Source organism: Rousettus aegyptiacus, unplaced genomic scaffold (genome assembly GCF_014176215.1).
Source record: "Rousettus aegyptiacus isolate mRouAeg1 unplaced genomic scaffold, mRouAeg1.p scaffold_m13_p_5, whole genome shotgun sequence".
NCBI lineage: Eukaryota > Metazoa > Chordata > Mammalia > Chiroptera > Pteropodidae > Rousettus > Rousettus aegyptiacus.
The window spans coordinates 112,128,420-112,154,838 of NW_023416308.1; the positions used below are offsets into that span (position 1 = coordinate 112,128,420).

The 26,419-nt window shown below is 51.2% G+C and overlaps 1 protein-coding gene across 2 annotated transcripts; it reads right to left on the reverse strand.

Moving 5' to 3' along the window:
- Window positions 1–460: 460 nt before the first annotated feature.
- On the reverse strand, window positions 461–23,374 carry SLC43A3 (solute carrier family 43 member 3). Of its 2 annotated transcripts, none has more exons than XM_016160053.2 (12): window positions 23,161–23,374; window positions 22,604–22,733; window positions 14,463–14,509; window positions 12,178–12,254; window positions 11,857–11,949; window positions 9,537–9,676; window positions 8,361–8,458; window positions 7,152–7,325; window positions 6,825–6,944; window positions 2,898–3,084; window positions 2,036–2,159; window positions 461–1,460 (listed from the first exon to the last, which is right to left on the reverse strand). In XM_016160053.2, the coding sequence occupies exons 1-12, from the start codon at window positions 23,342–23,344 to the stop codon at window positions 1,380–1,382; spliced, it is 1,455 nt and encodes a 484-aa protein (XP_016015539.2). In that variant the 5' UTR covers window positions 23,345–23,374; the 3' UTR covers window positions 461–1,379. The 2 variants fall into 2 exon arrangements, with proteins under 2 accessions (XP_016015539.2, XP_036076866.1); XM_036220973.1 differs by having other exon boundaries at window positions 7,152–7,328.
- Window positions 23,375–26,419: the final 3,045 nt, after the last annotated feature.

Here is a 26,419-nt window from a genome sequence, read left to right on the forward strand (position 1 = left end):
CCCATGTTCCCACCTCCGTCCTAGGCAGTGCAATTACCTTAACTTCTCGCGAATGCCCTCAGGGATAGACATGAACTGCACTTTGCAGAAAAGGAAATTGGGGTTCAGTCGTGAAGGGACTTGCCAGGCTGCTGAGTGGCAGAAGTGAGCCTCACACCCAGACCTTCTGACTCCACCTAGTGCTTCCAGCTCGGGGTGTGGAGTGTTGAGATGTGTGTGTGGTCGCGGGGGTGGGGGGGAAGGGGGCGCGGAGGGAGAAAGAGGAGGCAAAGGAAGAGATTGGGGAGACGGGGGTCCTGGGTCGAGCCTCCATCCCGGGACCAGGCGGGCACCTCCCAGTCTCGAGGCTCCTGCCCCACCTCTGGGTCCAGCTGCCACACCCCAGGCTGGGGCAGGAACACACAGGCACGCTGGCACGTTTCACAGGACAGCCCCAAAGCTTGCAGAGACAGATACATAGTTGCCTTAGGCGGAGACGCTTTATTTATCTACAAAATTATCCCCCAGAAAAAAAAATTTTATATAACAATACCCAAAGTAAATAATCATTCCCCTTCTTGAAGATGAAAACATGTCCAAAAAGGCTTCATCAGAAATCCTTCGGTCAAGAAGGCCAGCTGGTTCCCAAGGCCCTTAGAGTGGCCTGACTCTCCTCGCTGTTCTTAAAACATTCTAGAACTTTAGCTCCAGAAAGACTCTCCCACTCCAGAACCCTCTCGTTTTACAGATGGGAAAACTGATGCTCGGACCAGAGAAGGGTCAAACCAAAGGTCACCCCGCATCAGCGACAGAGCTGGGACTCAGGCCCAGGGGACCCCGCCCGGACCTGTCCACTCCTCCTTCACCCCGAGGCGCACTGCCATTCTCTCTGCAAGGCTGTGTGCCTTTGGGGGTGAACCAGGTGCCACCTCTAGATGCTGGGTGGCACCCAGTGACAACCTCACTCTGCACCTGGAAAATCACCCAGCAGCATGGAGCCAGGCACACAAGGGCTTCAGGCCCAAAAGGCCTAGAAAAGCAGGTGACACACCTCATGCCCCATTCCCTCGATTCCCCCAGGGCCAAGCGTGCCAAGGCCATGCGCTTCCTGCTCCAGATAAGGAGACCCGGCCACCGCCCTGGCTTGGGGTCTGTAGGATGTCAATCAGCTTAACAACCGAGATTCTTTTCTTGCTGTTGCAAAGGTAGCTGGCAGTTAAATATGGTTTTTTTTTTTTTTTTTTTTTTTTTTAAGAACAAACGATGTGTACTTAATACCAGTGGAGCCTGGGTAGGCAAAGATTCTGGACACGGAGTGGTCCAAGCCGAGGACAGATGACCAAAATCATCCGCAGGGCTGAAGAGTGAGGGCTCCCGAGCTAGGCCCTGGCGGGGGGCGTCTATGCCCGCCGGCACTCGCGGTACACGAGGAGCGGGTGGACGAGCGTCACAAGACTGAAGAGCACCAACGTCACGTTCACCTGGAGCGGGAAGAGGAGAGGAGGCGTGAGGCGAAGCCGGGGGACTCCGCGCAGCGCCCGCACCCAGCAAGGGACCGGAACGCCGCCCCGTAGCTCCTCCGCGTGTCAATCAGACGCCGGGGGTCCCAGGGGAAGGGTTGGTGGTGGCTTTTCACTCAGCCCTGCGGGGCGGGACTGCGGAGGAACACCCGCATCTCTCAGGTGAAGAAAACAGAGGCCTCGGGGGCATTTAATGACCAGCTCGAGGTCACATGGGAAGCTGGCGGAGGCACCGGCCAGAACACACGTCTCCTAGATATTAAGTGAGGGTCACCGATGTTACAATCTGGTCATTCTCCTCTCCTCCCAAGTCCAGCTCTTTTTCTTTTCCTCCCAATGACTGATTTCAGCTCCTGTTCTACACTTTGCTGAAGTTTTTAAAGGAGGCTAACAAGCTGTGAGTAGTCAGGGCACTGCCAGGTTTGGGGGTGCCCTCTGCTGGGGCCCCGTGGAGTCGGCTCGGTCTGGCCGTCCTTGGTGGGGGAAGGCGGGGGTGGGGGGGGGCTCCCTTCTCCTCCCCTCGGCGCGGCACTCACGTAGAGCGGGTCATTCTGAAGGGGGCCTCCGATGAGCATGAAGATGGGAAACTGCAGCAGAGACACGATGGCCGACAGGGCCATCACCAAGCCAAAGAGCTTCCCGAAGTGCTCCGAGGGGAAACTGGGGAGAGAGACAAGGGGCTTCCAGCGAGCCTCAGGGACCCTCCCTCCAAGTCCCGGCCTGGCCTCCCTGGCTGCGCCTTTGTCCGTCCCTTGCTCCCGCCTGCCCCTGTCCCAGGCCTGCCCTCGCCCGCCCACACCCACACAGCACGGCGCTGCTCTCTCCACCTCCGCCCGGACTATCAAACCGCAGAACACAGAGAAGGCACTGTGCTGGGCCCTGGGACGCGGGCAGGGACCCGGACACAGGCTGTGCCCCGGGGGTGCGGGAGTGGGGGGGGGGGGTGAGTGTCACGAGGAAAAGACACACACAGAAACAGGTCACTATATGCCAGGCGATGGGTACACCGTCAGAGGAAACAGGACTTGTGTGAGCGCCAAGGGTACAAAGAAGGGCGACCTCTTTCCTGGGAGAGTTGGAACAGACGTGGGCCCTGGAGGGCGGACTGGAGTTCTCACCAGATAGATAAGGGGGGTGGGAGAGGGTGGACTGGGGTTCTCACCAGATAGATAAGGGGGGAGGGGCGGAGAGGAGAACTGGCCTGAAGACTCAAGTATGTGGAGGCTCTATCTCTTCTCCCAGCCCCCACCTCCAGGCAACACCCCCGACACCTGTTCCCAGACCCCGTCTCCCTCACCCGACCACCTCCAGGTCCATCCTCACCTCCCAGTTCCTCACCTCTAGCACACTTCTTTTGGTCCCAGTGAGTCCCTGCATAACCCTCCCCAGCCCACTTACGCAAGGGTGAGGAAGGAGGCGTTGCCCCCGTAGAGGAAGGAGCGGCTGATCACTTGCAGGATGAAGGTGACGTACTGGAGGGGGAGGATGGGGATGGAGGCACAGAGGGCAAAGCCCAGGCACAGTAGAGATGTCAAGGCCAGTGAAGGCACCGCTGAGCGAAGGGCCGCGGCAGAGTCCGGGGAACCTGGTCCAAGAGGGAAGACAAGAGGCTGCCTGGAGGGGGTGCCACGGAGGGCAGGGAGGGGGCAGGAGGATGGGGAGAAAGGGAGGAGCCACCATCCACCCAACAGTCCAGGAAGAAACCTGGGGTCATCCTTGAACCCTCCTGCCCCCACATGCCCCATCTCCAGCCCATCGATCAAAGCTGATAATCCGCCTCCTAGATGTCATGCAAATGCAGCCATCTCCTCCATCCCCAGGGACTCATCCTGGTTGCAGGGCATTATCGACTCGCTCGCATTATTTTCGCGATGACCTCCAAACAGATCTACTCTGGCCCCCTCCAACCCAGAGCCAGATAGTCCAGGTAGCCTTACTGGTCATAGCAAAAGACTGGAAACTAACCAGATAGCCACCAAGGGGGGAAACGCTGCATCGACTACGCTGCAGCCACAAGACAGAACTAGGCAGCGGCTGACGGGCCCTGCCACGGAGCAGGACAGGGATGAGGAAGGGGTTAAAAGGCCACGTGGAATCACTCCGGCCAAAGTGACAAAAATCAGAGGGGGCTGACACACGAGGAACGCGACTTTGTTTTACTTTAACGAGCCTGGGAACTTAAACTTTAGAACGCATTGGTTGTGCATCCAGGCCGAAAGGCACACGAACCCTATAGATGACCCTCCGAAGAACTTAGGTTGGAATGTCCATGTGTCTAGACGACCGGGCATCTGGAAGATCACCAGCGCAGACCAAGCAAGGAATGCGAAACTGATTCTGTTCAAGAATGTGCTTTTTTACCATAAAAAACTATAGACTTTTCTTTTTCTCTGGAACTCTCTGCGTATTCCCTGGCCATGTTTCCAGCATTGTAATTCACTTACTTAAGGCTTTTCAATAAAACTTTGTCACTTAATTCTAGCGAAGTCTCCTGATTAATTTACACTTGGTCGACAGTTACACGGAAAGAAAACCACAGAGCATGGTGTGTGATATGCTGCCTTTTACCTAAGGGAGAAATTATATAATATGGTCTTTCTTGAGGAACAAAAGACAATAAAAATAATTACAAAGAAAAAGGGAAGGAATGGATTATAAGGAACAGAGGGAAATCACATTTCTCTGAACATGACTTGTTTCACAGGTTTGACTTTAGAAAAATATAAATTTTTGATAAGTAAATGTTTTAAAAATAAAGTTAAATGAAATCAGTAAGAAGAAAGCGATCCCCCAAAAAATCAGAAACAAAATGAAACCAATGAATGTAATTTTGTATCAAGTTGGTAACTTGTAAAACACAGTAATTTGACTGTACATCTCTTGTGGGAGATAGCCTGAGGATAAAAATGAAAGGAAGAAAGGAAAGGCAGGAGGAAGGAAGGAAGGAAAGAAGGAAGGAAGGAAGGAAGGAAGGAAGGAAGGAAGGAAGGAAGGAAGGAAAGGAGAGGAGAGGGAGGAAGGGAGGAGCAACAGCATATAGTGATTATATTATTAATAGTATTGATATTGCTAAACCAGTAATTATACATAAAATATGTTTTTAAAATACAATACATATGTGGATATGTATATAGTGTGTATTTATATACATATATATATAGTATATGTATATAGTATTTTTAGGAACCGGGATTTTCAGAGGAAGAGAAAAAGATACAAATATATAATCAAGGAAGCAAATTTGAATTAAAATATCAATATTAGGTATTCATGATGTTTCTTCATCCAAAAAAGTTATGTATATCTCCCCTCTATCCAAAGCTTAAAAGCAATGACACTCTGGGAGGATCAGAAACACTAGCACCCAGATTGCAGCCTCTAAATGTCATTTCCCATTAAAGGGACCCAGGGTTACTTTGGAGAAATGGCTGGTTTCAGGTCTGGGGCAGGAAACACACCCAATGAAATGGACCTGAACATCTGATTCTGCTAGAAAGTAAAAACACTCTCTAAACCTAATAAGATTATGTCTAAAGGACACAGACATGGGATTGGTAAAGTTCCCAATGGCTAAAGATAGGACAATTTGAGCATCAAGAAGAATTGTGATAGAAACGGATTGAAACACATTCAAATATATCTAAAATGAGACTTTCGAAGAGAAACAGCCAGTAGTCACCCCGAGAGGTTGCTAAGGCAACCTCATTATTATGACATGTAAATAGAGGAAAAACCAAGCATTTATTTCAGGATAACAAAATAAATAATAAAGGGAAGCTTTTCTTTTTAGAGGGACTCTAGGAGCAGAAGGGAAGACAGAAATAGAAAATCGCCATTTTGCAACCCTAATAAAATAATGGGTCTAGGCGTTGATCATCAATGGCTGCTAAAATCTTTAAGCAGGCAGCTGGTGGGAAACTTTATAACGGGCCGATAAGACTGACGATGTCTGACCCCACTGATGGATCTGACATCATACAACGGGGACAACCAGTACCAGGGCCCTGCCGATGGGAGCACATTAGAAGCCCACGGCTCCACCTCTGAATCGTTCTTGCCAAAAAAAAAAATGTGAAACTGAGTCTCCTCAGCCTCCAATCTGCCTGTTTACAGGAAATAGCCAATCAAAGAGATATTTTTAAATGACATGTAAGGGATGCCAGATCTGAAAGGTGGGGGATTTGACAGGACAAATGACCCAGTTTCTTCAACAAATAAAACAGGAAGAAAAAAATAAATAAAAAATGAGGTGGAGACACAGATTTAAAAAGATATATAAGGCGCCTCGACCAAACACATTGTGTAAATCCTAATTTGAACAAAACTGTTAAAAGACATATTTGAGACAACTAAGGAAATCCGAACAGAACTGCATACTCAATAATATTACAAAACTATTGAGTTGTTTTAGGTGTGATGGTGATGTTACAGGGATGCTTAAGTAAAAGAGGCTTTGCTTGTTAGAGGTGCGAACTGGTGTTCACGGATGAAACGATCTGATATCTGAGATTTGCTTTAAAACACTCCAGTAGGGGTAGGAGCAGCAGTGAAGGGGAGTGGGGGAGGGGTATAGAAGAAACTGTAGGAGAAAGGTTACTCTCTACTTTTGTCCTTCCCCTGACACACCCAGTGCACACACGCATACCCGCCCCAGGTTGAAATGCCTCAAAGCCCCTCCCTGACACAAGGATCCTGTGTGAGCTCCTGGGCACGGGAGGCTGCCTTTCCCTTCTTACTTCTCTCTCCCTGCCCCTCCCCCACTGCTCCCCCAATGCTCTGGGCCCTGGCCAGCCAGAATGGCTTTCTGGGATTCCCCAGATTCCTCAGTGTTTCCCAATCTCCTTCGCCACCTGGACCCCACGGTATTCTCGAGCCAGTGTCCCAGGGCCCACTCTTCATCTCCTTATTTCTTATTTATCCTTTAGGTCTCGGCTTAAATGCCACTTCCTCCAGGAAGCCTTTCCTGACACCAATCCCATTCTCTCCCAGAGCAGGTGATGTCCTCTTCTTCTTCATGTCCCTGTAGTCCCCTGCGGCCCCCTGCGGGTGTACCTCATGGATCACAATACCTTTCTTCACTCTCTAGACTGAGAACAGCTTGAGAACAAGGACATATCTGTCTTGTCTATTGTTGAATCTGGGGCTATGGCTGGCACATAATTGGCACTCAGTGATTAGCGGTTACGATGGCTGGACAGACGGATGGACGGACAGACAGGAAAATGCAAGTAGGAAAGAATTTTTAAAAAGAGAAAAGATGGAGGTGGAAGTAAGTGAAGGCCTCTCCCCTCCTGGCCCCCTGATGCTCAGGAGCCCAGGTCTCACCTGTCCTTCTCGCCTCCTTCTGGTACTTCTGCTTCAGCCGGTCCATGAGCAAGCCATTCCAAGGGGCGCACAGCACTCCGAAGAACTGCGTGATGGCAAAGGCGTTCGTGTAGCTGCTGACTACAGAGAACAGAGAGGGGTCGGTGGTAGATTTCCAGGACTGCCTTACAGGAGAGGACCCTCCCACCCTGGCCCTCCTCCCCACACCCCTGCTCAGACCTTCCTCCGGAGCACATAGCCCTGCTGAGCTTAGCGCCCCGCACCCTCGAGGTTCCAAGTCCCCAGCTGGGATGTGCTGACTGACAGCCTCCCAGCTCCGCCATATACCTAGATCCCTGTCCCCAACGGCCAATTTGGTCAGCAGATTGTTGAGGGTGCCAATGAAGAGGTAGTGCCACAACTGTATCACAGACAGCCACACCAGGTGCCAGGCAAAGCGCTGAGAGAAAACGTAACTCCAGAAAGAACGGGCTTCCTGCTGCTGCACTGGTCCTGGGGTATCTGCTGGGGAAAGAAGGGTCTGGGCATGAACCATGAGGCAGATGGGAGGGTGAGGGTGTAGAGGCCTTCATGGGACAGCCTGAGGGCCAAGCTCACCGTCTAGCCTCACCTCCTGGAACTCGCCAGGTGTGCCCTCCAAGCCGCCTACACCTCCTTGCACATCCCCGCCTCGATGCTTTTGTCGCCCTGGCCCTACCACCTGGAAGGATCCTCTCGCTGCTCTCTGCTGTCTGCTGAAATCTATCTGTCTTCCACAGCCTGGGTTCGAGCCCACTTCTTGCACTACACTTTCCTTATCTTTCTCGGCCAGGATGGTGAAAAGAAAGACAAGGGGAGGACAGTAGGGGTGACATGAGGGCCGGTGGCAGACAGTTCCATATCCTCTCCTTTCTCGATGCCAGGACCATGGGTTCTTTTGGAAATCCTCCCCTCCCCACTATTCTTCATGGTCCTGATGGGACCGTGAGATAAGTGTCCTGTTCCTCACCCAAGGTGGACCCGTTCAGTCATTCTCCCTAGAGGCGGACCAGCTGTGACTTCAGACAGGGTCCCCAAGGGCTCCTGGCTCTGCTCTCCCTGAGACCTGGCAAGTTCATTGTTCTCTTGACTTTGTGACCTTTCCAGAATCCTGTTCTTATTTCTACCTTAGCCAGCAGTGGCTTGTGATGTTTATACCAAAGATCCAAAACAGAGGAGAGAAAAGAGGTAGCCATGGGGATGGGACAGTGTGAGACCTGCAGAAACGGGGACAAATACGCCAGACTTAGGACTGAGGGGTCGGGGGTAGGGAAGGCATTGACGGAAGACTGACTTTGGGGCCAGAGGGCATGACAGATGAGAAAGAGAAAAAAAGAGGAATGGCAAAGAGGGACAAAAGTCTTGCCCATCTCTGTAAAGTGGGAGGTTGAGAAGATGGAACGTACAGGTCCTTTCCTGAGTCTGCGTCCCTAAGGGGAGCTCTGGGGGTGAGGAAGCAGGTCAGCCACCGGGAAAGGCCGGCTCTGAGTGGGAAAGGGTTCACCCAGCTTGGCTCACCTTCCTTCGGTGACAGAAACTCCTTTGACTGTAGATTCAGCTTTTTGGACTCAACCGTTTCCTTCTTCTTGCCTCTGAGGCAGCTCCAAGAGCTCAGGCTGTGGAAAGAGAAGCCCCAACAGCCCAGCCAGGGGCTGTGAGCTGAGTCTGCGACTCAGGCTAGAGGTGAGTGTACAGTGGATCCCAAGAATCACCTCTTAACAACCCCGATGCCCGGGTCACACCCGGACCAGTGAAATCAGAATGTCTGGGCGTGGGAGCCAGGCTTCCATGTTTTTTAAACATCTCCAAATGTCCTAGTGATTCTTATAGGCAACAAAGTTTGGAAACCACTGGCAGTATGGAAATAGTAAAGGCTGGGTTCAAATCCCAGCTCTGCCTCTTCCTAGCTGGAACTTAACCCAACATAGCTTGGACTTAACCCTTATGAGCCTCAATTTTCTCATTTGGGAAATGGAGATGAGGATCTGAGAGGATGCTCGTGAGAGAAGAGCCAAGCACACAGTGGGTCTACAAGTAGTAAGTGAGCAGCAAATGCGTGCCCTCCCTCTACCACATGTGGTGACTGACTGCGCGATGGTCACATTTCTTCACCTCCTCTGTTCCCCGCCCTGTGCCATGGGGCTGCAGCTCTGACTATTCCACACCCCCCGAATCTGGACTGGCCTTTTCAGCTGCTTCAGCCAAGAGAATGCAGCAGGAGTGCTGTCATGCCCATTCCGACCCTCACCTTCAAGAAACCATGGAACTTCTGCACTCTCTCTTGAACCCTGAAACCACCATGTGAACAAGCCCAAGCTAGCCTGCTGGAGGATGAGAGCCAGGTGACTCGGACATCCCCATCACCCCACATGACTCTCAGATAAACCCCATGTGAGGTCCCCCTAGACCAGCCAGACCCCAGCTAGTCCACCAGATGATCGGAGGCATGAGTGAGCCTGCCAAGGTCATCCAAGCCTGTCCCTGATCAGTAGGACTAGTCAGCTACCCGCAGACTTGTGAAAATAATAAATCAGATTTGGGGGTAGTTTGTTATGCAGCAATAGCTAACGGATACACCCCTGTTCTAGTCCTCTCCTGCGACAGGTTTCCTCTGCCCTACTATACCCATGTCTGTCCTGCCCCCTGCTTCCTACCCTGGGTCGGATGAAGGGCTCTGGCCTGCAGTCGCCTTACCCATAGCTGTAGTAGGGGGGCAGCGGGTAGGGGATGTGCCCCCGGGGCATCAGGAGGAAGGTACGCCCAACATGCCAGACGCTGCAGACAGAGAGAAAGATGAAGGAGGCCCTGAGGCTGATGCCCTTTTCATAAAGGAGCTGCAAAAAAAAAAAAAAGAGAGAGAGAGGAAAAAGTCAGTGTGACGCCCGGGTTCATGGCAGCGCCATTCACAATGACCAAAGGGTAGAAGCAAACCAGACGTCCACCCGCAGATGAATGGATAAACAAAACGCGATACCTATGTGCAATGAAATATTATCCTGCCTTAAAGAGGAAGGAAATTCTGCCACCTGCTGCAACATGGACGAACCCTGAGGGCACTAGGCTAAGTGAAAGAAGCCAGGCACAAAAGGACGAACACTGTAGATTCCACTTATAGGAGGTCTTTCAAGAAGCCAAATTCCCAGAAACAGAAAACGGAAAGGCAGTTGCCAGAGGCTGGAGGGGAGGGAGAACAGGGAGTTATTGTTTAACGGGGACAGAGTTTCAGTTTTACAAGGCTGAAGAGAGTTCTGGAGATGGATGCTGGCGACGGCTGCGCAACGGTGTAAATAAACTGAATGCCACTAAACCGAACGCTTAAAAAAATGGTGACGACGGTAAACGTCCTGTGATGCATATTTTATCACACAAAAAAACAGTCAGCGTAAGAAGCAGGGGCAGGAACCCCATTTCCAAGAATGAGTCTTCTTGCCCTCCATCCTGGAAGCAGATCAAGGAGAGCCAGTGCACACACAGCCTCTCCGTCACCCCCAGGCTCAACCAGCTGCGGGGGGGGGGGGGGCAGGGGGCAGGCCACCCACCCCCACAGGCTCGTGGAGCCTCCACGTGCGGCTTCCCAGAGATCGGCTAACCCAGCGCTGTTTTTTTGTTTTTTTTTTCCAATAGCGGCCACGTCCTTTTATTCAAACAAAATTTGACACAAAAATTCAGCTCATGAAACACGCCAGCGGGCAGCAGCCCAGTCGTCCTCCTCGGGGACTGACATGCTGTTGAAGGGCACCCCTTAGTGGCCTCGACGCCAGTCCGAGGAACACTGATAAAGCTCAACCTCCTTATTTTACGGAGGGCGAAAGCGAGGTCCAGAGAAGCACAGTGCCTTGCTCAAGGTCCGAGTAAGCGGCAGCAAGGTCGGACCAAACTAAGGACTCCGGCTCCTGCTTCGGAACGCTCTCCTTCCAACTCTCAGGCGGGAGGAGAGAAAGGGAGGCGCATCAGGGGAAACGAGGACAACCTGGAAAGTGGCTCCGGTACCAGGGGTGGGAGGCTTGAGTACGTAACCCAGGGGCTCCGTCTCTGGGTGATACTCCTGGGACTAAGCTGGTCTCATAGCTGGGTCAGGACTCTCAGAGATCCTTTGCTCTTCCCCCAAAGGCCCACTGGCTGTGCCGGCTGCCTCTGGCCTAAAATAAAGCCCAGAGGGAAGTCTCGGGGTGGGCAGGTTCGGATGTCAAGGACCCACACTCTTTCATTCCTTTCGCTCAGTCATTCTCAGTGTGCTAGCTTTTGTCTTCCAGCTTGCTGCTGCATGATCACAGAATAGCTGCCGGAGTTCCGGCTATCACAGCCTCCCACAACGTGCAAAGAGGAAGAGTGGGAAGGGGACCGAGGAGGAAGGCTTTCTTTTTGTCCTGCTGCCACCTTCCATCAGGAAGAGAAATGGCCCCTAAAGTCTTCAAATATATACACCCTTCATCCCATCAACAAGGACTGGATAACACGACCACCTCTACCCGTCACTAACAAGGGGGAAAGGGATTGCCAATTGGTTTAGATCAATCAAGATTCATCTGCTGGGCTGGGCACATCACTGCCCAGGTGAAATTGTTAGCAGTGAAGAAGGCAGAATGGCTGTTGGGTGGGCTGCTGATGGCCTGGCAAGAGCCCATACCCCTGAATCCTAGCATTAGCCTTTAAGAGAGCTGGAGAGGCCTCTGTGTCTGCCCCTGGGGACACTAGCCACCTCCTACTTCCTTTACAAACCGGAAGCTCACAGGGGTGCAAACACCCAGTTCCAAAGGGCTCCCACCCTCTGCCTAACACTGGCCCAAGCACATCATAGACAAGCCTTCCCTTAGCCTCTGCCCAAAATCACATGTAAAGAGGGGCTTAAGGATTATAAGCTCGGGTTCTAGAACCAGATAGGCCAGGGTTCAAGTTCAAGTGTCACATTGACTAGCCGCAGAAGTGTTAATGGAGAGGAATCATGCAAGGTTCACAAGACAAGTGGCTGGCATATATAAGAGTTCAGTAAATGTTGGCTATTGCTAATTCTTACCTTAATGATAAGGAAGACAGCTGAGGAAGAGTCAAACGCTCCATTGTAGAGAGTGATGATGGTCGAGCGGTGTTTGCCAAATAGGTTCCCGATCTGGAACACACGTGACCAGCCTGAATCACTTATTTATTCATGAAATACTTCCTGCGCACCCAGCAAGTGCCAGGCCCTCATTATACCTGGACCACCCCAGACCAGCCAGAAGCTACCATCTTGGCTTGGGCCAACCCCGTTTGAGGCAGCTGATACAGAAAAGCGCTTTGCCCTTCCCTGCCCTCCCTGGCCTCCTGCCAGGTGCCTGGGATGAGGGCCAACTCCCACCTGCAGGTTGGTGATCAGAAACAGGATTCCCCCGACAGTGAGCATGGGCATGGCCAGGAAGAGCAGCAGCGCTGAGTCTGGAACAATCGAAGACAGAAGTGAGTTGTGGCATAGTGCACCTCAAAACGGGGCCACGTATTCTGGCTCTCACCCGCTCTAAACCTCCAACAACTCTCGGGGCGGGGCCTCAATTCTAACCAGCCCTCTAGAAACTGGGGTTTTAGGAGACTAGTCAGGGCTCCCCCAAATGTCCCCACAGAGGGACCCTGCAGAGGTCTCCTGAGCCACCTGCTTCCCCACCAAAGATGGTCCTCGGTCTCTGGCAGGCCTGGATCTCTGCAAAAAGAGGCAGGACTTGAAGTGAAGCCACTGTTCCCTTCCCTCACTAACCCACAAGCGGCCCTCTATTCACCTTTGACACTGAGGGAGAGAAGCCTGAACTCGGGCCAAACCCCGCCTCTAATTCACTACATGGCTTTGAGCCTGATTCTGAATCTGTGACTCAATCACCTCATCTGTAAATGGGAATAAGTCCCTGCTCTTCCTGTCTCATTGGGATGCTGTGAGAGCTGAAAGAAAAACTAGCCACGGATAGTCCTTCCTTTGTTCATTAAACTTGGAGCACTTCCTTCGTGCCAGGCACTGTCCTTGATACTGGAAATTCAGGATGAGTAAAGAATACTTCTTTCCCTTTAAAAACCAATGTGGAAAAAAGTTGTTATAACAGGCCTGGAAGGGGTTGGGTAATAGCAGAACCACCAAAATGCCAAGGGTTGGGGGAAGGCTTCAGAAATGAGTCTCCTAAACCACAGATCTCTGCCCCCCTTCGTGATTTTGGCAAAAACCCATGCCTGTTCTATTATTTGTCTTTAAGTTAACAGTGCTCTTATCCGAAAGAAATCTATTCTTTTCGAAAGAAACTTTATACCACAATTGTAAATGAAAAGCAATTTGTCTTGCTTGTCAAGATGGAAAGTGACTACAAAGATAAATATGATGAAAGAGAAATGTTATTAAATCGTAACTGGATACAGTTGCCTTTAGAAGGTTCAAAGCCTGAAGCTCCTGCCACCTTGTTAAATCATACCAGCCCCACGAGGAGAGCTTTGCTCATGAAATCAGAGACTGAGGAGGAACTAAAAAGGGAGTAACTTTCCCACCAGGTGAGTGATTCAACGTGCGTTTGTTTGTATAGCACGTGTGTGCTTCCCAAAGTCCTCTAAAGTAACGATCATTCTACACGTTAAGAAGCACAGTAACATGCCTGTGTCGTGTTCCCACTATTTGCCATTCAATTTCTGTCTTTATGAAAGGCACAGCTCTCCCAATGCACTAAAGGTTGGTTGAGATTCCTTTCACAATAGGGAACATTTTTTTTTCCCCAAAAACAAAAAGCCCTACTTTATGGGGGAAGGGAGAATTGTTGCTCAAAAGACTTTCAAATGAGAGGCAAACAACCCTCCATATTCAGCCACTTGAAACTCATTTACAGGCTTTTAGGAAAGATGAAGCCAGTTCGATGAGGAGAGTGGTTTTAGATAACTGGCCTGAGGTGCCAGGCTATCTCATGAGATCTGTTTGGACAAAGACATTCAGACTGTGTTTACCGGGCACAAAGGGAGACAGCCCGTGACGCCCTCTGGCTTCAGCACAGGTGCTACACATGCCTAACCCCCAAATTGAGCGACCTGATCTGACACTGGGGAGGGATATTGGAAGGTATCTCTTAACCAGCTAGCGAACCCAGGCCACCTCCCACTAACTTGCTCTGTGGCCTTGAGCAAGTCTTCACCAGGGGTCTCTCTCCAGCCTTAGTTTTCTTGTCTCTGTAATGGGGGAATGAACCTGACCAGAATTCCCAGACTTTGGGGATTTTACATGTTTATAGACCAGTAAAATTTGAAAGCAAAACTTTTGACTAAAATAGGGTGGTCCACCCTGACCCTGCTAAGGAAGGAAATTTTCAAAAACAACTGTCATTCGCATTATCATTTCGTTTTTAAATGAGCATTCTCACACATGGAAGAGGAAGGATGTAATCCTTTGAATAAACTTTACTCTCTGAAGCAATTCCTCCATCGTCCTTATTTCTCGCATTTCACAGTAGACTACACTGTTCTCAGGGACCAGCCGTAACTCTTCTGAGGATTCTTTCCGGCTCGAAGTCTGTGGATCTCTGGATCACCAGGGAGGTCAGCGTGTCTGGCCGTCACTCACTGCACCTGCCCATTCACCAGGTGGCCCTAAGCTTCAGGGGTCCCTCCCACCCACCTGACGGCACTCACCTGCAGAGATGAAGGCTATGGTGAGCGTGGCGCTGGTGTAGAGAAATCTGAAACACACAATGGGAGATGGACGGTGTTGTCAAGGAAAGAAAAACCTGGAGGGACAGGGTGGTCGAAGTCCCAACAGCCTGATCCCTTGGAGAGGGGGGTCCGTGCCTGGTCCCCAAATGCAAACCTTGAGTCCTCCTTCCTCTTTGCTGTGTGACCGTGGGCAAGGCACTGCCCCTCTCTGGGCCTCAGTAACCTTTTCTGGACTGATCTAAAAGGAAATGATTGGACTGATCTAGACCCCAAGCTTAAATCTCTAGGGTGCTATAATTTCAGGACCATGAACCCAAGCTTATGGGGATCTCTTAGAAGTTTGGGGGGCCTGCAAGGCATAGGGTAATTAAAGCGATACCTAAATGTGATATTGTGATTTATAATAAAAAATATATACTTGGTCTTTGTCCCCAGCCCCTGACACAGGGTTCCAAAAACCCCTGTAAATTCCTAAGTGATAAGAACTCTAGGAGTATCTTTTCTTCTGATACGGGGACTCTGGGTGGGCTCCTGGATGGGGCCTGGTCCCCAGAAAGACTAAGCCATGATAAGAATCTTAGAATTTTCAGTCCCTCCGCCAACTTTTCCAGTGAGGAGAGAGGCACTGGAAATGGAGTTAATCATTGCCCATGCTTCCTTGAGCAAGCCTCCAGAGTCCCAGTAGTTCAGAGAGCTTCCGGGTTGGTAAACAAATCCACATGCCAGGAGTGTGACACACCCCAACTCCACAGGGACAGAAGCTCCTACGCTTGGGACTGTCCCAGACCTTGCCCTATGTACCTCTTCATCTGGCTGATTATCTGTAATCTTTATCACGTCCTGTAGTAAACCGCTAAATATAAGTTAAGTGTTTCCCTGAGTTTCGTGAGCTGCTCTAACAAATAACTAATTCCAAGTGGGTGGGGGAGGGGGTGGTTATGCAACCTCCAATTTGTAGCCAAGTAAGACAGAAGTGTAGAGGGACCTGGAGACCTACCACTTGTTGTCTGCACCAAGTCCCGTGGGACAGAGCCCCCACCTGCAGAATCCGACGCTACGTCCAGGCAGAAAATGTCAGAACTGGGTTAAACTGTGGGACGCCCAGCTGGTGTCACAGAGTTGCTCGGTATGGGAGACCTCCCCACACATTTGGCGACCAGAGGTGCCAGAAGTGAGGTGTTTCTTTGTGAAGGTAAAGGAGAAAACACAGGAAGAGAACTGTAGGTTTTTCCGGCATCGGTGTGGGTGAGGTGGGAGGCGCCGGAATGCTCCTGGCTTGTGGAAACATGCGGTTTGGGAAGAGAAAGGGTGAAAGGAAATGTACGGGGCGAACCTTTGATTCCCCTGTGGCCACGTGACGCCCCACGGCGTGGGGCAGCAGAGGTGCTGCGACCAGTTACTAAAGGCGAAAGTGACCACTGAAATTCAGAGATGGCGCCAACTCTTCGGGAGTTGGTTCACTGCCGGCACAAGAAAACGCAAACTCATAAAAATAAACAAAGTGAGCCACACAATCTCTTGGTCGCTGTTATCTGTAATAGCTAAAATTAAATTTAAAAATAGAGTGCTGGGTCCGACCTTGATGCCAGACCAAGTTCAGACCTGGGTCAGCCTGAGCTTCAGCCACTAGCCTCAAAGCCAGTGGACCAAAGGAAAAATGATGCAGGGACGAGAAAAAGTACCTCTAAGACCTCTGGTCCCCAAGAAGGTAGTTAGTGTGGAGGAGGAGAAAAACCAAGATACTACTGGAACCAGGGGGCGTCGTGTGAGGGAATTGCTTCATTTTGTGGATCAGTATTACCAGCTTCCTGAGGAAAGGTCACTGAAATGGGCTGTCTTTGGTTTTGAATGAGGCAGAGTGGAAGAGAGTGTTTGGGTGGATACGGGACCCACAGCTCACTAAGGAAAACTCGTACAGGGCTGTATGTGATCCAGACACACAAGATGCTATTCCTGAGGGGACGGCCGGCCTGGTGGACAGGAGAGAAACCAGTGTAGAGTGCGTGTTCCCCTATCAACACCAAGCGGGTGAGGCAGCCGATCCGCTTTGTACGCGAGCCACGTGGGACTGGCTTTATGATAACCAGGAGAGTCACACACTGAGTATGCCCAGGTCATAACCTTGTTGCTGCAAAACCAAAAAACAGTTCCGGAAGCCTTACTGAATGTGCCATCCGCGCTTGCCCATGCGAGTCTCATAGATGCTAATAAATATGTCAGTCTAATTAACAACAGAACGGTAAAAGGCAGAGGAGAGAAACGAGGGTAGGGCCTTAGCAGTGTAGAAATTTTTAAACGGTTATTAAGGAATAAGGTGAAGAAAGTGAATAGTAGTACCGTGTTTTCACCATCGAAATTTAGAATCAGTCTCTTTCTTGCCTTTGAATAAGGCCAAAGAGAGACATGGGCTATTTTGATCACCTGAAAGCAGACTCCAGGAATGTCACTAAAAATAGCAAGACCTTGGCAACCAAACCCAACAATCATTTCATCATTTTCCTCAATAAAATTCAAACCACCACTGACTATAAAGGCTGCGATTTTTCCCCCCCATTCATCACCAGCCAGACCCTGCGGCACTTTGTGATGGTAGACTTTGGCTATTCGGCTTCCGCCCCTACTTTTTCCAGCACAGTCCCCTCTGCATGAGAAGTTGTACCCCAACAGGGCCTGCACACTGTTCAATCAGGCTACTTCCGCTCTCGTCCAGGGGCTGAAAAGCTCTCTAGAAGTACGGAGACCAGGATGCAGGCCCCTCCTGCTGGCACCGTAGGCCTTAAAACAAAGGTTTTGACACAGCACTACCAAAGGCTGCATGGGCCAAGAGGACCCCCTGCTAGTCTCCCCCGAACAAGTCCAGTCTATTTATCCCAGTTTAGAAAAAAATGTTAAAGCCAGAAGACAGAGATAACAATGAGAAACCTGACTAGCAATTGCTTGTGGCACATTAATCAGGTTAAAGACTGACTAACAGGCCAGAGTCCCTATCTCCCTCACTGGAGACCCAAAACCCTTTGCACAAGAGTAGGTAAATATTTACTGGAAGGTTAAAAAGAGAAGTTTCAGGACTTCTTGGAATAGGAGCCTCACACCAAAACCCATTGGAGAAGCCTTGGTGCGTGCTTCGACTCTTACAAGAGAACATGAAATTGTAAGAGTTAATAAGACTGCGAAAATTGGAATGTTTAAGCAGCCTTTATGGGAAGAAGTTGTGTTTCCTTTACCTGAGTGTTTTGTGAGAGCGGCCAATGTGTCATACCGGGGAACGCTTCCCTTACCCAGTATTAGAAAACCGAAACCTGTTGATAAAAACCTAACGGAGGCTCCGGCTAGGTATGTAAGCGTTGATGGGATCAAGGCTGACGGGATTCGGCTTGTGGGGAGAATTGGCATGTTTGAGCAGGAGGTAGGGGATGTGGTCTTTTCGACTCTTTTACCTGATCGTACTATGGGAACGGACACTGTGTCTGGCCGGGGAACAGTTCCCTTACCTAGTAACGTCAAACAGAAAGCATGGAAACCTGCCCGTCAAGCCATGTCATTGGACCTGCTAAACGGGAGCCAGTAAGAACGCCTGAGTCCACACGGAGTGAGGGAGAAGCTGGAATGCTGACAGGGACAAGTTCTCAATGCCATAGCCATGTGGAGCCCAGACCGGGGCTGCGGCGAGACTCGGGGGCACCTCCCAGTGATGGCTACTTGGTTTGGAACGAGAGAATTTCCATCCAAGGGGCATTTATTATCTTGTTACCAGACATTGACTGAAGCTACACCAATGACTGAAGGATGTGAAATGATCTTAGAACATGAAACACCCATAATGTCTAGGAGGAGGATGGAGAAACGCTCTAGCGGGGGTGCCGGTGCCCAGGAGTATTCCCTAATAAAACGGAAAGGTTTCTACGGGGTCAGGCTGCCTGGGCAGTGCAAGGAGGAGGTACTCACAGCAGGGAGCCTCTCTTCCCCTGAGACTGACTCTGGAACTGTGAGAGGAGCTGCTGGATTCTGCTGTCACTTGGACAGTGCCCTACAAAGGACTCTTAACTGACCAACAGGAGCTGCTTGGCTTGTGGATGGCCGTTCCATGCTGAATGAACAACTTCCTGTTTAGAAGACCACCACCCTGATCAAAGAAGGCAAAAGCCGATCAGCTCCGGGGGCTGAACTGCAGGCTCTTCTCCTAGCAGAGAGGGAGGGGCTGAACACTGGGAAAAGTGCCTGTGTTTGGGTTTTTACTGACTCGTGGGCAGTGGCCAATGGCCTGGCCATATGGTCAGGCAGAGGGCAATGGAAACTTAGCCGATTAAAGGGATGTAAGGGCAGGTAGCCCTGTGGAAATTGCTACGGCACTTGAGGGGTGCGTTAAAGGAGGACATGTAGATACGCATCAGAAGAACCCCTTTCCAAGTTCAGATAATGATTGAAATCAACAAGCAGATGTCCCTATGTGCTCACTTAAGGTGGCCACCTGGGTCCATGAAATAAGTGGATATAGGGGTGTAGCAGCAGTGCAGAGATGGGCTGGATCTAGACATACTCCTCTTACACCCTCTGAGGCACAAAAGGCCAGTAAGAGCTGTTCTGTCTGCCAGCAAAAGAGACAGACTGCAGATGGCCATGTGGCAGATTGCCTGGGGGGAAGGCCCTGAACAGAGCTGGCAAGAGAGACGGGTGCTGGAAGCCCTGGGCAGCTACAACTGGGTCCTGACAGGAAGAGACACTGATTCTGGCCTGGGCTTTGCTTACTGGTGGTAGATGCAGATCCTCAGAGTGCTATAAAAGGACCTGCCTTGTACCAATTTGGATGGCTGATCACTGCTACTTCAGACCAAGCTACACCTTTTACAGCCCCTCATGTCCGACAATGGACAGAGATAGTCTCCTCAGAACCCTAGTGTGATGGAGAATTGGAACGGGCAATTGAAAACATTGGTTGTTGAAAACGGGGGAGATGAGAGCAGGGAGGGCTGGCTTGCACACCTTCGCGAGTGTACGCTCACACTCAACACGAGGGGGACTACAGGAGTGTCCCCACTAGAGATGCCTCTGTTTTTCTGGTGGATCTAGGGGTCAGGAGAATAGGGAAGGATGTTGGTATTCCTTCTGCCTCCACGTCACCTCAACCTTTTTTTTTCCCTACCTGATGCAGTGGTCACAGGACCAGGGCTACAACTACAAGGGGTGGAAGCAGGGATGGTTCCTAAGCGAGAAACGTTAACTGTTTTTAATCTTCATGTTACAAGTCCTAAGGGCCTGACGGGGCAGGATGTGCCTTCGCCCCAGGTGGCAAAATCAGGGCTAACAGTAAATGTGGCTGCACGGCTTGGTAAAGGCGGCCCGCTGGCTCCGCACCTGCGTGACCCTACCCCATCTGAACAGAAGTGGACCGAGCAGGAGGCACTTGCTAGACTAGCACCGCCGTCTGCAATCTGGACCAGCACAGCGGCGAACCTAATGTCCCTTCTGAAGGTGGGAACAGGCAGGTATAAATGGAGAGAAGGAAACATAGTAACTAAAGGTAAGAGGATGAATGAGTGGGTTATGTAATGAGGAAAATTTGGTATTATGTTAATATCTTGAAAGAGGCTCAGAGCAAGAGATGATATTGTTTTTTAGCTCAATTATACCACATGCCTAAAAGGGTGAACCATACATTGCTGACGCCACCCCTGCTTTTGGAACCGGGCAAGATCTTATAGAAGTCCGCAAACTCAAGTGTCCCTGGGAGACATCATCATATGATACAGTGATGGACTGGATAGCTACTAATGACCAAATGGGATCGGTAATGTGCCATATCTTTTGAACATTGTGATTGCTTTGCTATAAGGGATTGGTGCTCCAACTCCAGGGGGTGGACTGTGATACTACGATTTTATAATAATAAATATATATTTGGTCTTTGTCCCCAGCCCCCTGACACAGGGCTCCTAAAGCACCTATAAATTCTTAAATGGTAAGAACACTAGGAGCATCTTTTGTTCTGATGGGGGGACTCTAGGTGGGGTCCTGGATGGGGGCTAGTCACCAGAAAGACTAAGGCACGATAAGAAGCTTGGAATTTTCAGTCCCCTGCCCAACTTTTCCATAGAGGGAAGAAGCACTGGAAATGGAGTTAATCATTGACCACGCTTATATGAGGAAGCCGCCCTGGATCTAGTCGTAGAGGGCTCAGTGAGCTTCCAGGCTGGTGAACGAGTGTACAAACCTGGAGGGTGACACATCCCAACTCCACAGGGACAGAAGCTCCTATGCTTGGGACCCTTCCAGCATTTAGTAAAGAAACTATGTTTCTTTCCTTTACCTGAATGTTTTGTGAGAATGGCTAAGATGTATCTCTTCCTCTGGCTGTTTATCTGTATCCTTTACCATGTCCTTTAATAAGCTAGGAAGCATAAGTTAAGGGTTTCCCTAAGTTCTGTGAGCTGCTCTAGCAGATAAAGAAACTCAAGGGGAAAAGGTCGTGGGAACCTCTGATTTGCAGCCAAGTCAGACAAAAGTTGCAAGTAACCTGGGGAAAGGGAGCAGAGTTTGCCACCCTAAAATGTGCCTTTGGGATATTGGTTCTTTTAAGCTGGTTATTTTTAAGAAACAAGACTCAGGAAGAACATTTGACCTTCCCTCAAACATCCTAAAAAACAAATTGTTGAGGACCTACTCCACGAAGAGAGCCAACATCACAGAAAACTACAGTTTCATCTGAACTAGAGTGTGAGGAAAGAACCTAGCAAGGCTGTTTGATGGAAGTCCTCTCTATCCCACTGTTAAAGACGGTCCAGCAAATATTTGTTTATCAAATATTTGCTTTATCATCTCCATGTGAATTGTCTTCTTCACCTCAGAAGTTCGAAACCACTACTCCCCGCTTTCTCCTTAACTCAAGATTGCACGTAAGCCTCAACTGCCTGATTTGGTAGACCCATGTTCTTATGGAACCCCCGTATATACATATGTATTCAATTTTATTATTTCCTCCTGTTAATCTGCCTCATGTCAATTTGATTATTAGACCAGCCAGAAGAACTAAGAGTAGAAAAAGGGAAATTTTCTTTTCTTCCACACAGGGCACCTACCATCTGCTGACATCTGAAATGAGGGGCCGTCTCATGGGACTGAGCCCTTAACCTGTGGGATCTGACACTATCTCCAGGAAGGAGATGTCGGAACTGAGTTAAACTGTAGGACACCCAACTGGTATTACGGAATTGCTTGGTGTGGGAAAAAATCCACACATGTGGTGACCTAAAGTGTCAGAAGTGAAGTGCTCTGTGTGAAAGTAAAGGAGAAACACAGGAAGGAAGACTGAGGTTTTCTTAACATACTGAGGCTGGAGAAGAAAAAGGGCAAAGGAAGAGGAGGGAAGAGGGGAAGACAAAATGCCCAAGACCAAGAGCCTAAAATAAAATCATTATGTTCCCAAACGCTTAGAGGACAAGGGACCTGCTTGACTCTGGTTATTTCTCAGCCCAACCGGTCCTCCAGTCCCTCCAGCTGACTGACAGCTAATCGCTCACATGCCGGATAGGAGGCATTTGTTTAGGTTTCTATCAGCCCCTAGCAGGTCACCAAAGCCTTAGCGTGACCAGCCACACCCAGTGTGAGCAAGATCAAGTCCCTGGCCCTCCCTGACTCTCGTCAGCATGGGGGAACTGCCTCGATGCCCTTCCAGTCAAAAGCAGCCTGAAATTCCACCTTCGGGGACACTCAGGAGACCTTACCTTACCAGCTGAGCCTTCGGGGAGTGATGGAGGGTGAGGAGGATGCTGGGTAAGCCTCAGCCCCCTGGCTGTGAGTCTTGTCGGAGATGCAGACAAGGATTCCCCAGCGTGAAGGCAGAGTGACAATTTTAGGTGTTCCTAATTTGGTAGCCTTGGCCCCAGGCCAGCCCTCACAGGAAGGAGGCTCTTGCTCAATTCAGCATCATATTGAAAACACATTTCGTGGAGCAGAGGAAGGACAGGGAAGTAGGAGTGAGGGAAGAAAGTGGGTCCACATCCTGGGCTGGGGCACAGCCTGGCAGAGCTGCCCATATACCTGGTCTGCGTCTCCCTTCAAGCAAGGCTGCCGCCAAAAGAATCCCTCTTGCCCACCTACGCCCAGCCCAGGCCTTTGGGGCTTACATGGCTATGAGGCGCGCCACGGTGGTCTTGAAACGGTCAAAGATGTAGCCGGTGGGGAAGGTCATGAAGTTGTTCATGAAGGACGCCAGGGTGAAGATAAGCAAGAACCTTTCGTCCTGGGCTTTGCAGTCTGGAGGAGAGAAAGGACAGTCTCAGGAGCCCAGGGTGGGTGGGACAGCCTCCCTCTCATCCAGCCCTCCTGCCGGGTGAGCACCCAACCTGGCCCCACTCTAGGGCAGCCCCTTCCATCTCAGACAGCCGGCCTAGTGGGAAGTTCCCCCTGAGCTGAGTTGAAATGTGACTGCCTCTGATCCCTCAGAAGCTGGTACTTCCCTCCCCAGGCACCCCTTAGACCGAAGTTAAGAAGGGGGGGACAGGGGAGGCTGACAGTCCCTTCTTTTCACCATAGAAAGGCTGGCAGGGTGGGAAACGGGTAGACGCCTTCCTGACCCTTTCTGCCAGCCAGGAACCAGACCCAACTTCCTAGAGGAGGCATCCGCCGTTTGCCATCCTGCCGGTGGCACTGCCCAGCAGCCCCTTGCTGTCCCGTCCCTTACCATTCTGCAATGTGGCGTTGCCCATCGGCCCAGCATCCTGTTTACACAGCTCCTCAAAGTAATGCTCGGTTTTGAAGACGAACACCAAGGACACCCAGCCGAAGAGGACCCCGGCAAAGCCAAGGCATTCCAGCAGCCCGGTCAGCAGGGTGGCCACACGCAGGGGCAGGCCCTGGCCCGACATGGCCTGAGGTGCGGCAGACCCTCAAATCCCACCGGAGGCCTCCGGGGCTGCCCACGAGAGCTGCAGGGCCTGGCACTGGAGCACTTGGAAAATTCCTCAGGCAGTCCTTTCCATTCACACAGCTCTGGCTCTGGCTTTTTCCGGCTCGGCAGAAACCATCAGGCGGGTGACTCTCCGGATCCTATAAAACAAGACAGAGGCCACTTGGTACAGAGGGCTTGTGGGAAAGGTGGGTGGAGGACTAAGTGCTCTTCGTGGGCTGGAGAGAGAGGCCAGCTGTTAGAAACAGCTGCAAAAAGCCTTTCTCCATCCAGTCGCAGCTGGCAGCGGGTGGCGAAGCTGGAACCGAGCCCAAGTTCTGGAGACTGTCCATGACAATGATGACAGCGGCAACTCTGAACCAGGCACAGGGAGCGAGGAGACTCACTTATGTCCAAAACCCTCACAACAACCTGGCAAACTTGGTGTTTTGTTATCTTCTGTTTACTGACAGGGAAGTTAAAGTGCCAGGGAAGTTTGGTGATTTGTCAAAGGTCACATGTGCTAGTTAGTCACGGAGAGCCAGTCCAAAATATCCCAACTCCAACAGGATCCTCCCTAACCCCTCGGCCAAGCCTCCGCGTGTCGCCTCCCTGCCGCCCCTCCTCCTGTCCCCATCTGCCATGTGCCGGCCACCACCCCGACCCCGCGACCCTCAGAACGCAGGAGGCCCACCCTCAGAGGCACCCCTGGGGCCGGCGGGCTCCCAGCCCACGGCCCCCACCCCCTGGCCCCCTGGCCCCGCAGCACGTGGCCGGCCCCAGCTTGGCGCCCCACCGACCTCCTGCTCCCGGGCTGGCTCCGGCTCTGCCGCCTGGCGCGCGCTGCGCGCGGTTCGGATTCGCGCCTCCCAGTCGCCGCCCCGGCCCGGCGCGCGGCGGGCGGGGCCCGACGCCTCCGCCGCTCCCTCCGGCTTCCGCTCGCCGCACGCCCGGACCGTCTCTCCTGTCCCTCCCTCCAACCCCGGCGGTGGCCCTTCTCATCGCTCTTGATGCTCTTTCAGCCTCCCAGCGCCCTGGCCTTCGCTCCCTCGCCAGTAGGTTAGTGTTGATCCCGCCGCACGCACAGGCGGACCACAGAAGCCGGCCGCTCGCACGCGCGCAGCACACGCCCAGAGGACACGCGGCCACCTGGGGACACGCGGCCACCCCTCCCCCATTCCTCGTGGTTTTCCTTGACCACGTCGGTGGCACAGAACACATTTCCCACCCCCCCCCCCCCATCTGTCCACCAGCCCTACGCTTTTTCGTGCTCCCAGCAAATGCCCAGCACAGAATCAGAGACAAGGACCAGACCTGGACAGCTTTCCAGATCCGCGCCCCCTGGGGGGTGCCCTGCCTTTTCACCTCCTGGGACCCCTTTGATTATTCCCGGCCTCACCCCCAGCCCAGGTTCTGAAAGAGCCTCCCCGCCAGACTGCGTTGATTAAGTATTCATTCATTGCCCCATTTTTTATTAATCAAAGACATGTATAATTGCCCACCGGAGCCTGTGATCAGCGTGAGATAGCCACCCGAACCAGCTGCATTGCTGTCTTTCTGGCCCAAGGCAAGCAAGCTGCTGACTTCCTTGGCCTGTGTAGCCGTTTCTTCCTCAAAAGCTGAATGGGTGGGGGCGGGGAGGGGGGGGAGCTTCTTACATAGTCAGTGCAGTTGGCAGACCACCATGCCCAGCCTTCCCGGACACCTCGCCCCCAGGGTCTAAGGGACTGAAGCTATTCCAAAACCGCCCTTCTTTTTAATGAGGAAGAATTAAGAGGTTAAGACAGTACAAGGCCAGAACCAGGGAGTATGTTTTAGATCTCTACTAAAACACAGAGACTAAAGAAACTGACCACCCAGCCACCGACCGCATGGGGTAGGGGCAAGTTTCTGTCCTATGCCCGGGGCACTGGGTACTTACTCGTTGCATAGCCCCAAGCAAGCTCTTTGCCTGCCCCGCCTGTGAGATGAGGGACTGTAGAACCTTTACACAGTAATTCTCACAAAGGAAATGTGAGGCGGGTTTATGAAGTCCTGCAGGGTATATGGCAGGCAGACTGCGGTGGTACTGGGCTCTCTCCAGTTTCCGGGTGTGCAGACTGAGCCAGAGACGCAGCTTCGAGAGGGGACTTCAGAAGAACTTGCCCCAGGTCACTCTGTGAAGTGGCAGAGTCTTCCCGACTCCCGAACCTGTGCGCTGACACTACCAGACTTCACATAGGACACCTGGACATTAGAGAAAACAAGTCTTTTCTTTACAAATTAACCGATGGGGGGAAAAAATCTGTAAGAAAATCTAGTAGCTCAGGACAAACAAGATTTAAGATGCAAGATTTTCTATTTTACTGCAAGACACAAAGACACTGAAATTAATTCAGGCCCTGTCTTCCGCTCCGCCTTATACTTTGGTCTCCTGAGGACCTGGGGGATCAGTGAATGTGGAAGTAGCAAAAGAGGAACAGAAAGAGTCAAAGCAAAGAGAGAGATTGTAGAATATGAATCTGCAGGCTCCGTTAGGCCCAGCTCTGGGGCCGTCTGTGCATTCAGGGCCGGAGCTTGGGACGTGGGACATGTTGTCAGGACTCTGTCTACCTTATTGTTACCTCCCCCTTGGCTCTCAGTTTTCCCATCTCATATCCACATCAATGACTGCAGAAGGCATTACTGCCTCTAGTAACGTGAAAGTCTTCTGGAAACTGTTGGGACAGAATGTTAAATAGTGTCTGAACCATTCCCGTTTTATTTGGCTCGAGTTCCAGCAGCCAGCGGAGGCACAAGCTATTCAGATCACTCCCCTGATGAGGATTAACGTGTAACTTCAGAGAGAAGAGTGATTAAATGAGGTCTGACAGAACGCCTGTCGTCTTCATTCCTTCTCTCTTTTTACTTCCTTTCTTCCTCTTCACTTTGCATCTCTTTTTAAGCTATTGATTTGCTTAACAAATATTCGTGGCGCACGGGGCTTTGTGCCGGAGGCTGGGATTCAGAGAGAAGGCGATTCAGCGCCTTCTTTGAAGGAGCTCATTTTCTAGCTGGGGAGAGAGACAGAGAAACC

Coding starts and splice junctions, on each gene's coding strand:
- SLC43A3 (XM_036220973.1), bottom strand. CDS start 23,344: ATGTCGGGCCAGGGCCTGCCCCTGCGTGTGGCCACCCTGCTGACCGGG. Junction 9,677..11,856: donor CTGTCTTCCTTATCATTAAG/GTAAGAATTAGC, acceptor TTTTTTTTGCAG/CTCCTTTATGAAAAGGGCAT. Junction 7,329..8,360: donor GTTTCTGTCACCGAAGGAAG/GTGAGCCAAGCT, acceptor TTCTTTCCCCAG/CAGATACCCCAGGACCAGTG.